This window comes from Bombina bombina, chromosome 2 (genome assembly GCF_027579735.1).
Source record: "Bombina bombina isolate aBomBom1 chromosome 2, aBomBom1.pri, whole genome shotgun sequence".
Lineage (NCBI taxonomy): Eukaryota > Metazoa > Chordata > Amphibia > Anura > Bombinatoridae > Bombina > Bombina bombina.
In genome coordinates this window covers 1,362,550,637-1,362,562,898 of record NC_069500.1, presented here as the reverse complement: position 1 = coordinate 1,362,562,898, position 12,262 = coordinate 1,362,550,637, and the positions used below count along the sequence as shown (strand labels likewise).

Below are 12,262 nucleotides of genomic sequence, written 5' to 3'. Positions count from 1 at the left end.
TAAAATGCGAAGGACATTACTAATTAACACAACATAGTTACCATGGGTCGCAGACCAAGAGCAGATGTCTTATTATTATATTTTGTATGGGTAATCATCCAGGCCGTATAGACCTCACCAAATAGGGGGAGTTACAGAGATTAAAGTGCTAAGAATGGTAGTACTTAAAACACAACCTCGTTAAAATAGGTAGCAGACCACATGTCTTATTATTATAATTTTTCAGGGTAATCTGGCAGGCCATATAGAACTCCCCCGATAGGGGGGGGGGGGACAGGGATTAAAGTGCTAAGAAAAGTACTAATTGACACAAGCTAGTTGGGTCCAAGAACGCATGTTTGATTATTAGAATTTATTAGGGTAATTATATATCTAACAAATCTATCTATTTCTCTTCTATCGATTCTATCTAACTATCAATCTATGTATATCTATCTATCCTATCTATCACTATCAATCTATCTTCTGTCCGGGATGTTTTGAGACAGCCACTTTGGGAATGTTAGTTGATTTAGACCCATTATGGCTTAAAAGCAGACTCTGCATCAACTATGTAATTTTCCATGGCAGTTTTGCCAGGGATCCCCCTCCAGCATGCAACAGTCCAGGTGTTAGTACCCTTGAAACAACTTTTCCATCACTATTGTGGCCAGAAAGAGTCCTTGTAGGTTTTAAAGTTCACCTGCCTATTGAATTCAATGGCGGTTCGCGCGGTTCGCGCGTTCGCGAACAATACCAGAAGTTCGAGTCCGCGGTTCGTGAACCGAAAATTTTAGGTTTGCGACATCACTAGTTATTAATAGATTAGTGTGAAATGTTTGGGCTAAAATATTAGGGTTATTGAGGGTCATCAAGTGCAGGTGTGATGTAAATGCGGTTGATATAAGAGGCAATACAGAATGCAAGGCTGTCTGTAAGGGGAAGGAAATAATAGGGGAGAACGAGGAGATGTTTCTGTGTACAAATAAGGATAAGGGCTAGGGGGAGGAAAATAGAGTTAAAAGAGGAAAAAGATCTCTGTGAGAGTGTGGTGGCTGTGAGTTTGTTTTACTTTTAACAAATATAGGGCAAGATTACAAATGAGGCAATTTCTTAACATGCGCCCATAAAGGGGCAAATTTGCCCGATTACAGGTGCCCTTTAAATAACCAGCAATTATAAGCACAATTAACCAAAGGTCAGACATCTGGTTAAAGATAAAAAGTTACCTCAATTGCCCCCCAAATAAAGAGGACAGTAGTTTAAAATAAATAAGGGCATTTGTTTAAAAAAATAAAAAGCAATTATAAGGGGTTAAAGTGAGGGGATGTGGGGTGTTGAAAAAAAAAAAACCAAAAAAAAACGACACCTAGAGTGTCTTTACATGGAGATCAAGGTGACTGTTTTCACTATAAATATATATGTATATTCTTATATACATATATATTTGTGTTAATGTGTGTATATATACACATATGAACAAATAAATAATATGTATATATATTCATTAACATATATATTTATCTATTGCTGCACGATTTGCCCCTGGGCTGAGATAGGTGGTTTCCTGGTGGCTGCTGGGATGAAAATGAGACTCCCATTATTGGAGCCTATGTGGGCACGCTCTCAATTCCAGGCAATGCGAAAGGAAGGTTGCGTTCGCATTGTGTTGTACTCTTAATACCAGTGCACATTTACGTGTGCAGGTATTACTGAGTGGAGCGCAGACAACGCGCTCGCGTAAGTGCAATATTGTGCTCCATTTTGTAATCTAGCCCATAATTTCTCTGATATGAATAATTATGTCATGGGCTATGTCACTACTGATGCCATTAATTGTGTTATTAGTGATCTCATTGATGATTTAGCACATATAATATCACTGATTTGAAGAATTATGTCATGGGCTATATGCCACTACTGATACAGTTGATGATATCACTAGTAATGTAATTGATGATTTAGAATATATAATATCTCTGTGTAGGATGATGTCATGGATTATGTCACTTCTGATGCCATAGGTTATTTCACTAGTGATGTGACGTCATTGATGATGTAATCAACGTCATGTGTGATGTAATCAATTATGTCATTGGTGATATCAGGAAAAGCACCCAGAACGGGTGCAGTTTAAGTTCAGAATTTCCTTGCTTTTTAACGTTTGATAGATAACTTAAACTCTAAGGGGATATTTATCAAAGGTCTGTTGGACCTGATCCGACAGTGCGGATCAGGTCCGCCAGACCTTGCTGAATGCGGAGAGCAATACACTCTCTGTATTCAGCATTGCACCAGCAGCTCTAGTGAGCTGCTGGTGCAATGCCGCCCCCTGCAGATTTGCAGTCATTCGGCCGCCAGCAGGATTAGTTATGGACAGGTTATGGAGCAGCGGTCTTTAGACCGCTGCTTGATAACTGCTGTTTCTGGCGAGCCTGTAGGCTCGCCAGAAACACAGGCCCACAAGCTCCATACGGAGTTTGATAAATGGGCCCCTAGGCATTACGTTTTTTTGCCAATTAAATGTCTTTTTATTTTTTTGTTTTATATCTATATATATTTATAATATTTTATTATATCCTTCACCAAAAAGTTTAGTTTTGTCATTTTAACAGTTACATTTTATATTCAATTCACTTTGCCATTGTTCTACTTATTTTTCATTTGCCTCCCTGTAATGTAAATCTGGTTTCAGGATTTTGGTGCCTCCTTAAAAATGGCATTTATACTTTTAATATCAGTGATATATATTTAATTATAATAAAAGTTCCAGATATTAACTCAACTCAACTACATAATTATCATTGTGGCCGTTAATTTGATCATTGCTCGTGAAAATATTTTAGTCCTGCCCCAAGCAAAACAGTTTATAAACCAGTTTATTATGAAAAATACTAAAAGTCCTCCATGTTTCTGTCTCTCTCCGAATATCTATGATATCCTTTAATCTTTATAATGTCAGTGTTATGATCAAATGAGATTTGTGCTTGTTATGGGAGTTTTACTGCATCACTAAATGTGTGACATCATAACATGATGTCATTTTGTTCAGAACAGCAGGTGCTCAGTGCAATGCAGTACAGCACAAGTTAAGATCCAGATAAAATTAACCCTTAGGCCTTAGATTAGCTAAGAATTACTTAAAGGGATTTAACACTCATATTGTAATTTAAATAGTATGTATAGTAAAATATTATTTATGTAGCCCCCTTTTCTGTTATTTATCCCTGAAAATTGTGGTGTTTACACTTCTGAGAATTAGAAGTAAATACTGCAGGCTTAACAAACCTAACTTTGTCACATATCTATCCCTAATTGTCCTCAGAGATGATAACTAAAGAACTGCAAAACAATGTACTGTATATATATATATTGTTAATAAAATGACAGTGGCTAGCTGTGTCTAATGCAGTAACATTTCTAGATTGGCAGCTCCAAACAATGCAAGTAGTGGGTGAAGTTTGACCATAGAAAACATCTGCAGCAAACAAGGTTTTTGTTAATTCATGACAAGATTAAAAAAGGACAGTGTAATTACAAGCCGTTTGCTGTTGCTTTAATGAAAAGAATATTTGCTATATAGATAACATCTCTATTATTTATATGGTTGGTTAGTTTCAATATTTTTGTAATGTAGCTGAGAAAAAGATCACTCAGGAGAAGAAAAGGGCAGTTAAACCTACTCAGAGTGCATAACTATTAAATGATAATATGACTGTAACTTCATACAACCTGACTTACAATTCAGAATTAATACTTTTTATAGATCTACAACAGACAAGTGAAGTGAGATATTATTTGCATTGTGCAGTTTTGCATAACCAGACATTTCCTCCCCAGTCTCAGCTGATGTACATATTACATTGTGCAGGTGACATCAGTCTGTATCTGAGCTCTCTCAGTAACACAAAGATGCTTTATCCAACTTATCTGCTGTGTTTATTGTTGTGCTATATTCAGTGTAAGTGATTCAGATTTAATCTTACAGATATATATTATGTTTTATTGTAGATATTTGTACATTAACTGTAGAAATAAATAAAATATATTTCCACTAATTATTTTCAATAATTATTTAAATCCTTAGATTCCTGTGGACAGACCATGATGACACAGGCTCCAGATTTATTCACTGTGCCACCTGGAGAAACTATCAGCATCAAATGTAAAGCCAGTAGCAGTGTTAACACTGATAGATTACACTGGTACCAACAGAAATCAGGACAAGCTCCAAAGCTTCTTATCTATGGTACAAGCAACAAACACACAGGGACCCCAGACAGGTTCAGCGGCAGTGGGTCTGGTACTGATTACACTCTCACAGTCAGCAGAGTGCAAGCAGAAGATGCAGCAGATTATTACTGTCAGCAGGGTCATAGCTTCCCTCGCACAGTGATACAGAGCTGTACAAAAACCTTCCTCTTTTTTCAGCTCAGAGTTTTAATGAAAAGCTTGTACGGAGTGATGTTTCTGAGTGATTGTTTATTGTTGTTCATTTAGTTTTTCATTTAGAAAATTTAGGTAAATTAATTTTCCCGAATATTCGGTGGCTGCACTATTCGGTTTTTCTTTAGTTTAAAATAAAACCAGAATTTCCTTAAACCTTTACATTTGTTTTTGTTAAAATAAATGTAAATGTTTGAAAGCTACAGGTGACAAGTTCACTGTAGCTACAATACTAACCATAATGTGCTCAGGAGAGCACGCTTAGGTAAGTATCAACCCTTAACAAAAATGAAAGTAAAGTAAACCTCAGTATTTTTTTGTTTTCTTTCATTTTTGTTGGTGCATTCTTTCATAATGAAACAAAATTCCCATTTCCATGACGAATGTGCATTGGTCAGAAAATAAATGCACAGCTCTATTGTAAACACATTGATTTATTATACGTACAATGAAAGCAGAAATAAATCTTCTATTCCTCAGACTTCTGTATTTTTTCAACTTAGTCTATTATGTTACTACTAGTCCTAAAGCCCGTGTACATGGGCCATTTTTTGCAGTACAGCAGTCCCACCCCTTGCTCTCCCCCCCGATCTATTTTGCTCTCTCTCTTCACCCTCTCTTTTGTTCTCTCTCCCCTCTATTTTGCTCTCTCTCTCCCCCTCTCTTTTGAGCTCTCTCCCCTCTCTTTTGCACTCTCTCTCCCTCTCTTTTGCACTCTCTCTCCCCCCTTTCTTTTGCTCTCTCTCCACCCTCTCTTTTGCTCTCTCTCCACCCTCTCTTTTTCTCTCTCTCTCCCCCCTCTTTTGCTCTCTCTCTCCCCCTCTCTTTTGCTCTCTCCCCCGCTCTTTTGCTCTCTCTCTCCCCCCCTCTCTTTTGCTCTTTCTCTCTCCCCCCTCTCTTGCTCTCTCTCTCCCCCCTCTCTTTTGCTCTCTCTCTCTCAACCCTCTCTTGCTCTCTCTCTTCCCCGTCTATTTTGCACTCTCTCTCCCACCTCTCTTTTGCTCTCTCTCTCTCTCTCCCTCCTCTCTTTTGCTCTCTCTCTCCCCCTCTCTCTCTCCCCCCCCCTTCTGTTTTGCACTCTCCCCCTCTCTTTTGCTCTCTCTCTCCCATTTTTTTTGCTCTTTCTCCGCCCTTCTCTTTTGCTCTCTCTCCCCCCTCTCTTTTGCACTCTCTCTCCTCTCTTTTGCTCTCTCTCTCCCCCCTCTCTTTTGCACTCTCTCTCACTTACTCTTTTGCCCGCTCTCTCTCTCACCATCTCTTTTGCTTGTTCTCTCTCTCTCCCCCCTCTCTTTTGGTCTCTCTCCCCCCCTCTCTTTTGCTCTGTCTCTCTCTCTTCCCCTCTCTTTTGCACTCTCTCCCCTCTCTTTTTCGGAAGCGGTTAATAAGTATAACATAGCATAAAAAATATAACAAATAAATATAATAGAACACAAATAAATAATAGAACACAAAAATCAAAGCAGCAATGTAATCAGGAGAGAAACACGTTAGCCATAGTTATTATGACATCTCCTGCCGATCAAGAAGAAGCTCCTTCGTTGTATGTTTTCCTGACAGCTAAACAAACAAGACAGCTGCAAGGTCCTGGATATACTCATTAGGATCCAGAACTCGGCAGAAGAGGAAGAATTAAACATCATAATCCCTTAAACAAGCATAATAATCCAGAAAATAAAAAAAAATTATAAATACTAAAATGATAAATAATAAAAAAAAAGGAAAAATACAAAAGATTGCAATACAATTAAAAATATGCAATACACTCAAAATTGTGTTAGCCATCTATAGATTTACAAGCTATAAAGACAGACTATAGAATGTAACTAAATATATCCAAACTGAAAGATAATAATAAAAAAAAAAAAAATGTACAAAATTCAAAATGTGTTTGCTATTGCAAACCTCTGCACAACTATGACAAACTGCCAAATATGACAAACAGTTAGTGGTACATGAAATACCTAACTTATCCCAAGTTGTGACAGAAGCGGCAAAAGCAAACAAAACATAATTAGTGCTGCAAGGAAAAGACAAAAATATGAACAAGAGAAAGAGAAAGTTGGAGCAATGAAAGGTTGGGAGCAATCAGGACAAAACATCTCTAAAAGTCCCAATGGACCATGGCTCTCAAAATTACAGGAATGCCTGCCAATCTAGGTGGGTATTTAACCCCTTGGGGATTAGCGTTTCCAGATGGTAAATCCATCCTTCCTCCTTTTGTAGGAGTAGCCTGATCACCCCCTCTATTCAGAGGGGGGGACGTGATCAATAATAGTGTACTTGAGATCTTTCACACTGTTTTGGAATTGCTGGAAGTGTTGGGCGACCAGTTGTTCTGAGGACCCCTTATTATTTTTTTTAATTTCTGGATTATTATGCTTGTTCAAGGGATTAGGATGTTTATTTTGTCCTCTTCTGTTGAGTTCTATCTAGATCCTAATGAGTATACCCAGTACCTTGCAGTTGTCTTGTTTGTTCAGCTGTCAGGGAAACATACAACAAAGGAGCTTCTTCTTGATTGGCAGGAGATGTCATAATAACTATGGCTAACGTGTCTCCTGATTACATTGCTGCTTTTGATTTTTGTGTTCTATTATATTTATTTGTTACATTTTTTATGCTACATTATACTTATTAAACACTTCCGCTGACATTGGATTCTGGTGAGTAAATCACAGACCTCACAGTTGCTTGTTTTAGTTTCTAGGGCAACATGCAATTTAGGAAATACATATCGTAGAGATCAACGGGAGATGTGTTAATATGTATAGGCTGTCTATCTACTCTTAGGTTGTTATTATATGAATTCCCTGTTCGGTCATTTTTTAATTGATTGCATTTATTGCATTTTTTTGTTTGTTGTTTAGATGCGCTCAGCTTCACGTTGCCCGGGATGATGATGTCAGTGGGGTGGACGTGATTAGATTTGGTGCACTCACTACAGGCCCTACAACAGATAATCCTGTATATACAGTATTTATACACACCTATTGAAATTAAAACAGAGAGGAAAAGTTCTTAACCTGCATGGGACATACTAGTCCGAATATCATTGCAAGGGCTACATCCCTAGAGGATTTAGGATAAGGAATACACCCACAATAGGTAGGAACAACCCTGCTTTTTGTGAAAAATTTTGTAATATAGAAAACAAGTGCTCCTGAGACCTTGTACTATTTGTTATCCAAGAAGTGGGATGACTTTTGGCACTAATTAAAATTGAAATTGCAACATATGAACAAATATAGTCAAATGACAAGCTGACACCAATGAAAACTGGCATCATAAATTACAAGAACAAATAAATAAACATGAGTCTGATTTGATCGACTTCAAGAATAAAAAACTGGAAGCAGTCAGAACAGGCCTCAGGGGTACCCTGGCTCAGGGGTAACTACTCGCTCAAAAAACTTACAAGGAAAAGAGCTATTACAAGGCGAGGGGGGTATAAAGAAAAAACCTCCATCTATATCACCAAAATGACAGCAGAAAATATTGTGGTCAATTTGAGCAATCATCCTCTCAGCACATTAGAACTACAAGTGCTAAATAAGGGACTTACATTTATCCCTACATGCAGGACAGACTCTTTTGACCTATTTATAGATATTAAGAAATTTCAAAGACAATTATTACTAAAAGAAAAATTTGGGACCAGCAATCAAGAACAAAGACATTTTTGAAAGAAATCGACATATGTCCCTATCTCCAATAATTCAAGCATCAACACATTCACAAGACTTAGATTTAAAGAGATGGAAGGCTCTGTGATACTTCATTGTAATGATACGTTTAACAACTTTTCAATAGAGGAGCGCAATGCACTAAAAAAGCTTATTAATTATAATACCTTAATTATATGTGAGGCAGACAAGGGTGGAGTGGTGGTGTTAATGAATTATATGGATTATAAGGCAGAAATATTATCACAGCTTACGGATCAGACCACCTACAGAAATCTACCAAGTGACCCGACGTCTGGGTTTAAAAACAAAATTGATCAGTATCTATTGGCAGCATTCCAACAAGGCTTCTTGGATAAAGATACATTTGCTTTTCTGACGGTCACCCATTCAAGGACTCCAGTGTTTTACACACTGCCTAAGATTCATAAACAACTCAACAAACCACCTGTCAGAGACCCATTGTCTCCACCATTGGGTCTGTTCAGCAACCCATAGCTACATTTGTGGATTCCTTTCTCCAACCACTTGTCCTCTTCTGCCGAGTTCTGGATCCTAATAAGTATATCCAGGACCTTGCAGCTGTCTTGTTTATCCAGCTGACAGGGAAACATACAACGAAGAACCTTCTTCTTGATCTACAGGAGATCTCATATTAACTACAGCTAACGTGTCTCTCTCCTGATTACATTGCTGCTCAGTCATTATTGAATTGATTGCATTTATTGCATTTTTGTGTTGGTTGTTTAGATGCATTCGTCTTCACTTTGCCAAGGATGATGACGTCAGTGGGGTGAGGTGGGGTTGCCTAAATATTGCAACATAAAAATTGCAACATAAATATTGCTAATTCCACTTTTTAGTATCAAATACCCAAAAGACATTTTAAAGACTTTTCTAACTGCATAAAGAGAAACAGCTGATTTATCATATCGATCTCCATTTCATACAGGATTGATGTATACCTATTACTGTCATACACATTAATCATTGTTCGTTATTGCATACCAGCATCATTTTGTCATAGAATTTAGCACATAGTACCTTTGTCAAAGAATTTTGCATATAGTACTTACCTGTATAGATGATTTTTTTGGACACCGGTGTCTACATTTTTATATTGTTTTAATCATTTAACAATAGATTCTATTTTTATGAATATCATGTTATAAAATGTTTTAATTGAATGTATGTAAGAATAAATATTTTATTTTAACACTTACTCTCATTAGTACATTAGTTATTAGTATACCAGAAAATAGATCCTAGCAACATCCCTACATAATAGGTTTATTATCTTATATTGTCCTATAGCGCCACCTACTGTCCTTTTGTATTTTTGTCCCAACACTTCTTGAGGAGTTTAAGTGTGTTTTATGGTGTAGCTGCTAATCTTAGAAGTTTGTATCTAGACTATCACCTTTATTGTTCCATTTGTAAGCCAACTTCTCACACGTATAGTCTACATACAATATGGAAATATTCCACATCAGACAAACACTTTTAAAGGATATGACCAAAACACAGTCAGAGGATAAGCCACTCGAACATACTGATGTAATAGTTACACTTTCAGAATTAGAAAAAATCCTAGAGAAGGAAATTAAATACAAAAACGAAGTCTCATTCATACAAAAATATGTAGATAACAAAATAGTACCTAGGGGACTAAGGTTAAAAAAGAATTGCAATTTTGAGCTAAATAATGATCTATCTAAAGAATGGTTTGGAATATTAGAAAAAAGATCAATAGATCTCATGGAGGTAATCATTAAAGCTAGAAATATATTGTTAAATGAATTAAACAACAATATTGACTCCTATAAGGAAATTTTAAAACCATATGAAGAAGATTTGGATTGCATAGCTAAACAAAAAGAGATAGGGATCAATCTAACCAAATTTAAGGAAACAGTAATTAATAGTAAATGGAAAAAATATGACAGAGATCAAGAAGACTATGGCCTAATAGAAAAAGGAGAAAGTAGTAAGGACAGTCTAAAAGATACAGATCCAATTCCAACTACCAGTAATACAAATATTTCAATTAAGAAAACAATTAATCAGATCTTCGGAAGGGAAAAGAGAGGTAACAAAAATGAAAATAAACAGCAGAACGAATATTCTAGATATAGAAATGACAGACAGATGACAAGAGATAATTATAGAAGGGAAAATTATTAACAGAATGTGTCAAATCAATATAAGTGGAGAACAAATAACAAAACTAGACCAGATAGAAGAGATGAACAAGAAAATAGAAACAGACAATACAACCAATATGAATATTCAGGAAGGTACAATTATTATGATAGAATATATGATGGACAACACCATAGAGATTCAAATAGAGATAGAAATTATGAAAATCAAAGTTGGAGGGAACATGATAAATCTAGGAACCATATGAATGACTATTCAACCACATCAAAAAACTACACAAACGATAGATTTGACACCAGAGAAGAACGAGGTAAACCATGGAGAAATAGATTAGAATCAAAATGGGAAGTCCCTCTTAGAAATCGATTTGAACAACTAAGAGACACACGGCTAGATTTAGGGTTTTGTCGGTAACGACCCGCGTAGCTAACGCTGCCTTTTTTCTGGCCGCACCATAAAAATAACTCTGGTATTGAGAGTCCAAAAAAATGCTGCGTTAGGCTCCAAAAAAGGAGCGTAGAGCATTTTTAACGCAAATGCAACTCTCGATACCAGAGTTGCTTACGGACGCGGCCAGCCTCAAAAACGTGCTTGTGCACGATTCCCCCATAGGAAACAATGGGGCTGTTTGAGCTGAAAAAAAACCTAACACCTTCAAAAAAGCCGCGTTCAGCTCCTAACGCAGCCCCATTGTTTGCTATGGGGAAACACTTCCTATGTCTGCACCTAACACCCTAACATGTACCCCGAGTCTAAACACCCCTACCCTTACACTTATTAACCCCTAATCTGCCGCCCCCGCTATCGCTGACCCCTGCATATTATTTTTAACCCCTAATCTGCCGCTCCGTAAACCGCCGCTACTTACATTATCCCTATGTACCCCTAATCTGCTGCCCCTAACACCGCCGACCCCTATATTATATTTATTAACCCCTAATCTGCCCCCCACAACGTCGCCGCCAGCTACCTACACTTATTAACCCCTAATCTGCCGACCGGACCTGAGCGCTACTATAATAAATGTATTAACCCCTAATCCGCCTCACTAACCCTATAATAAATAGTATTAACCCCTAATCTGCCCTCCCTAACATCGCCGACACCTAACTTCAATTATTAACCCCTAATCTGCCGACCGGAGCTCACCGCTACTATAATAAATGGATTAACCCCTAAAGCTAAGTCTAACCCTAACACTAACACCCCCCTAAGTTAAATATAATTTAAATCTAACGAAATTAATTAACTCTTATTAAATAAATTATTCCTATTTAAAGCTAAATACTTACCTGTAAAATAAATCCTAATATAGCTACAATATAAATTATAATTATATTGTAGCTATTTTAGGATTAATATTTATTTTGCAGGCAACTTTGTAATTATTTTAACCATGTACAATAGCTATTAAATAGTTAAGAACTATTTAATAGTTACCTAGTTCAAATAATTACAAAATCACCTGTAAAATAAATCCTAACCTAAGTTCTAATTAAACCTAACACTACACTATAAATAAATTAATTAAATACAATTCCTACAATTACCTACAATTAAACCTAACACTACACTATCAATAAATTAATTAAATACAATATCTACAAATAACTACAATGAAATAAACTAACTAAAGTACAAAAAATAAAAAAGAACTAAGTTACAAAAAATAAAAAAATATTTACAAACATAAGAAAAATCTTACAACAATTTTAAACTAATTACACCTACTCTAAGCCCCCTAATAAAATAACAAAGCCCCCCAAAATAAAAAAAATGCCCTACCCTATTCTAAATTACTAAATTAAAAGCTCTTTTACCTTACCAGCCCTGAACAGGGCCCTTTGCGGGGCATGCCCCAAAGAATTCAGCTCTTTTGCCTGTAAAAAAAAACATACAATACCCCCCCCCAACATTACAACCCACCACCCACATACCCCTAATCTAACCCAAACCCCCCTTAAATAAACCTAACACTAAGCCCCTGAAGA

General features: G+C 36.6%; 1 gene segment (V, D, J or C); it reads left to right on the top strand.

The window, feature by feature from the left end:
• The first annotated feature begins 3,880 nt into the window (after positions 1–3,880).
• On the top strand, positions 3,881–8,606 carry LOC128647542 (immunoglobulin kappa variable 3-20-like). The segment is given in 3 exon segments: positions 3,881–3,940; positions 4,067–4,384; positions 8,296–8,606. Coding segments are annotated over 3 exon segments (678 nt in total).
• The last annotated feature ends 3,656 nt before the right edge of the window (positions 8,607–12,262 follow it).